The 4,303-nt window shown below is 39.4% G+C and overlaps 1 protein-coding gene across 3 annotated transcripts in view; it reads left to right on the top strand.

Annotated features, from left to right (window-relative positions):
- The window catches only part of ADCY10 (adenylate cyclase 10 (soluble)), a 105,295-nt gene extending 101,311 nt beyond the window's left edge, over nucleotides 1-3,984 (top strand). For 2 of the 3 annotated variants that reach the window (XM_011933403.1, XM_011933402.1), the window contains 2 exons: nucleotides 2,403-2,591; nucleotides 3,533-3,984. In XM_011933403.1, the coding sequence (XP_011788793.1) occupies nucleotides 2,403-2,591; nucleotides 3,533-3,694 (351 nt within the window). In that variant the 3' untranslated portion in view covers nucleotides 3,695-3,984. The remainder of the gene's footprint in view (nucleotides 1-2,402; nucleotides 2,592-3,532) is intronic. The other variant, XM_011933401.1, reaches the window with a different exon arrangement.
- Nucleotides 3,985-4,303: the final 319 nt, after the last annotated feature.

The following is a 4,303-nucleotide window of genomic DNA, read 5'->3' as shown; positions in this document are numbered from 1 at the left end:
AAAATTAATTATAAAACATACATTTTTGTAATTGTTATATATATTTTGCTGTATTTAAATTTTTATTAATATATAATATTATTTGTCTCTTGTAAATTTCTTTCTGATTTAAAGTTTATTTTGTCTGACAGTAGTATAGCCACCCTTATCCTCTTTGGGTTACTATTTGTATAAAGTATCTTTTTCTATCTTTTCACTCTCCATCTATTTGTACAAGTCTTGGGATCTAAAGTGAGTCTCTTTTAGTATATAATTAGGTCATGTTTTTAAAAAATCCATTCTGCCAACTTGTTTTTTGTTGTTGTTGTTGAGAGTTTAATTCAATTACATTCAAAGTAATTACTGATAAAGAGGGACTTATGTGTATCATTTTGCTATTTGTTTTCAATATGCCTTACAGCTTTTTCATTCCTCATTTCCTGAACTAGTCTTATTTTGCATTTAATTTTTCATAGTGAAACATTTAAGTTCTTTCCCCATTTTTTTTGTATATATTCTATAGCTATTTTCCTTATGGTTACCCCGGCTGATTTCCATTATTTTCATACATCAATTACTTGACTTTATCCACATTTTCCTTTAGTTCTTTGATTATCTTTAGAGTTCTTTAAAAATGTTTGTGTGGGATATCTGCCATTAGGTCTTTTTCAGGGACAGTTTCTCTTGATATTTTTTTCCCTCTTGGGATGAGCCATGCTTTCCTGTTTCTTGGTATGCCTTTTTGTTATTGCTGTTGAAAACTAGACCTTTGAATCTAATAATATGATAGCTCTGGATATCAAATTCTCCCTCTTCCCCAGAGTTTTCTGGGTTTTGTTGTTGTTTTTGTTTTTTATTGTTGTAGGCTGTCTCTATGCCAAGGATCAGCCTGAGGTGCAAACTTAAGGCCTTCCCAGATCTTTTCTGAGCCTGTGCCTTTCCCTAGGCATTGACAGTCACTTTCTCATTTTCTTTTTCTAGGCAGTTGCTTTTGAATGTCCTACTATTTAAGGTCTGGCTGTCAAGGTGGTGGAGGGTGGGTGGAGAGAAAAAGTTGGGGGAGGAAAGGGCAATAGCCCTTTAAATCCCCTGGAAGTCACTGCAACTGGAGTGGGAGGGGCTTGCAATGATGGGGAGAGATGCAACAATGACTGCCTACCTCTTCCATCAGAAGCAGCAATTGGTGATCAGGGCACAGATTCCTGATATCTCAGACAGGGTCCTTTGTGCCCACCCTTGTTCCCACAAGTTGTGTGCAGGTTCTTCAGGAGCATGTGCACAACTGTCTGCCACAGGTTTTGAGGCTGGGGAACAGGGAGCTGTTCTAAGAGCTGAAACTGAAATTAATCTCAGTTTACCATCCAAGCCTTCCTCTGGCATTTACAAGCCTTCAGTAGACTCCGGAGTTCTGAAATAGTTACATTCTGACAGATTCTGCCAGTGTAATGATAGTCTAGGTGGGGCTACAGATAGTTGGTACTTCCTACTCTGCCGTCTTTCCAGAATCCTCTTCTCCCTAGAGTTTTTAACTCCCAGACCAGTCCACTCTGCGTTTCTAGCAATTCATGAATTACAGTTCAGGTTTTCCTGGCCTGGCACTGGTTCCCACAGTGGTTTCCACTGGTGAGTCTCCATCTGTTTGTCTCTCCAGTCTTAGGGGCAGCAGTTTGCCCCATGTTCTCACTTCTCTTATGGATCCAAGAATAGCTGTTGATCTTCCAGTCTGTTCAGCTTTATTTATTTATTTATTTTTGAGATGGAGTCTCGCTCTGTCACAGGCTGGAGTTCAGTGGCGCAATCTTGGCTCACTGCAACCTCTGCCTCCCTGGTTCAAGCGATTCTCCTGCCTCAGCCTCCTGAGTAGCTGGGACTACAGTCATGCACCACTACGCCCACCTAATTTTTATATTTTTAATAGAGACAGGGTTTCACCATGTTGGCCAGGATGGTCTCGATCTCTTGACCTTGTGATCTGCCCACCTCAGCCTCCCAAAGTGCTAGCATTGCAGGCGTGAGCCACTGTGCCTGGCCTGTTCAGCTTTTTACTTGTTTCTAGGACCAAGTGGTTATTTACAAGCTCCCTACATGCAAAAATGGCCAATTTTTTTTCCTAATTTTTCAACAATTAACTTGTACTGCCTGAATAATTATAACAATCAAAATAATTTTTTAAAAAAAGTTATTGTAGAGAAGTAATGATGAGATATTTCAGGTCAATTCCTGATCTCAGTGGACCATGGGGACTACTCCACCAGACATTTATTATCTTATCTCCAATACCTACTGTGTGTGTCTCTATAATGTATTTTCTCACTTGATGGCTTAAATCCTTGAAATGTTCCCAAATCATCTGTGAAGGAAATAACTTATAGTCAAGGACCCCTGTTTGATTCTAATATACTGTTGTGGGTTTTTTCCTTTAGAACTTGGAGAATCTGGTGGCTCAAAATACCACTGGCCCTGTCTTTTGCCCAAGGCTCTACCACCTGATGGCTTACGTCTGTATATTGATAGGAGATGGGCAGAAATGTGGCCTCTTCCTGAACACAGCCTTGCGACTCTCTGCAACACAGGGGAATATGCTGGAGAAATGCTGGCTGAACATGAGCAAAGTATGTATCATCAGCTAGCAAACTGGGGTGGGAGATGCTCACCCACATAAAGAAGCCCAGAAGCCCACTGCCTGGTTAGGTTTCCCCAGGCCTTAGTCAATCCAGGTCTTAGTCTATCCAGGCTACCGTAACAAAATATCTTAGACTGGGTCGTTGATAAACAATAGAAATTTACTGCTCAGTTTTGGAAGCTGGAAGTCCAAGATCAAGGCTCTGGAGATTCACTGTCTGGTGAGGTTCCATTCCTCACCGATGGTGCCTTTTGCTGTGTCCTCACATGTCAGAAGGATGGAAAAGGAAAATTTGCTCCCTCCAGCCCTTTTATAAGGGTGCAAACTCTATCCATGAGGGCAGAGCCCTCATGACTTAATTACCTCCCCAAGGCCCAACTCTTAATCTCATTACCTTGGGGATTAATTTTCAACATATGAATTTCAGGGGATGCCAACATTCAGACCATAGCAGTCACAATAGGCCTTTCTGGATTCTTACCAGAAAGAGTGACATGTCCATATTTCAGGTTTGTGAGCTTCCTCTTCACCTTTAAGTTCTCATGGTCTCTCTCCCTCATCCAAATCCCCCTTAGCATGCCTTTCTCTGCCCTTCTTTGTGGCCACTTTCCACTTTGTGTTACATCTGTCTGCATGTCTTTCCTCTCCTTGAGAATGTGAACTCTTTGACAGCAAAAACCACACTTAGTGACTAGCACAGAGCCTTATACTCAGTTTTGTTGAATAAGTGAATGAATGTATGAGTATACGTGTTTATTTAAAGAGGGCTGTGGCAGTATCCTAGTTTGGACAGCAAGATTCATTTTTTTCTATGGGTTCACATGATTTTGAAAGCTCAAAGATATTTTGCCTTGTTTGATATTGGACTAACCTTGATTACGAAAGTCAAGAAACACTAATGATTTCTTTGTTCTGTTTCTTTCCTCTCAGGAATGGTGGTACTCAACCTCTGAGTTAAAAGAAGAACAATGGTTTCAGACGATCTTGAGTCTCCCATCATGGGAAAAAATTGTAGCAGGCAGGGTAAACATTCAGGATCTTCAAAAAAACAAATTCCTGATGAGAGCTAATACCGTGGACAATCATTTCTAACATGTCAAAGAAAAAAGATTTTAGTAAGCACTATGTCCTTGTGATTATCTATTATTGACCTTTCTCCATGGCTGGCCCGCTCCAGGTTCCTACATAATCTCTTCTGTTCCAGACACAAAACCAGACATGTTGATTTCTTCTCTTTCTGGAGGGTCTAAAAGGGTCAGGAGTGTCATGGTTTACTTCCTCCTAATGTTACAAAAAATTGCTTCTACGATTCATGTTGTTTTAGCTTGACCTGTTTATTTCAGCCCATGCAAAACTGTATCATATTAGAAATTATTAATCTCAAGATGGTATGACATCATGTGTTACAAAAGCCATGTTTCTAGTTAGTATATTAACTGAAAATACTTATTTTTAAATGTCCAATTGTAAAGTCTTTTGGAAGTAGCACAATATTACAAATAGCAAACATTTGTCATGGTCTATAAAGACAGAATTAGAAAAGATACATGTTTGTAGGGCCTGACTGCAGCTTCCAAAGCCAGGGTGATGTCTTAGCCCCTCTAACCACATGCATCAAATATCAAATAAAAATTTAATATCAGATAAATGTTTAATATAAAATAAAGATCAAGTTTTAAATATTAAAATATTAATAATTTT

The sequence above is a fragment of the Colobus angolensis genome, unplaced genomic scaffold (assembly GCF_000951035.1).
Source record: "Colobus angolensis palliatus isolate OR3802 unplaced genomic scaffold, Cang.pa_1.0 Scaffold126, whole genome shotgun sequence".
NCBI classification, from domain to species: Eukaryota; Metazoa; Chordata; class Mammalia; order Primates; family Cercopithecidae; genus Colobus; species Colobus angolensis.
This window is presented reverse-complemented; position numbering and strand designations above follow the sequence as displayed.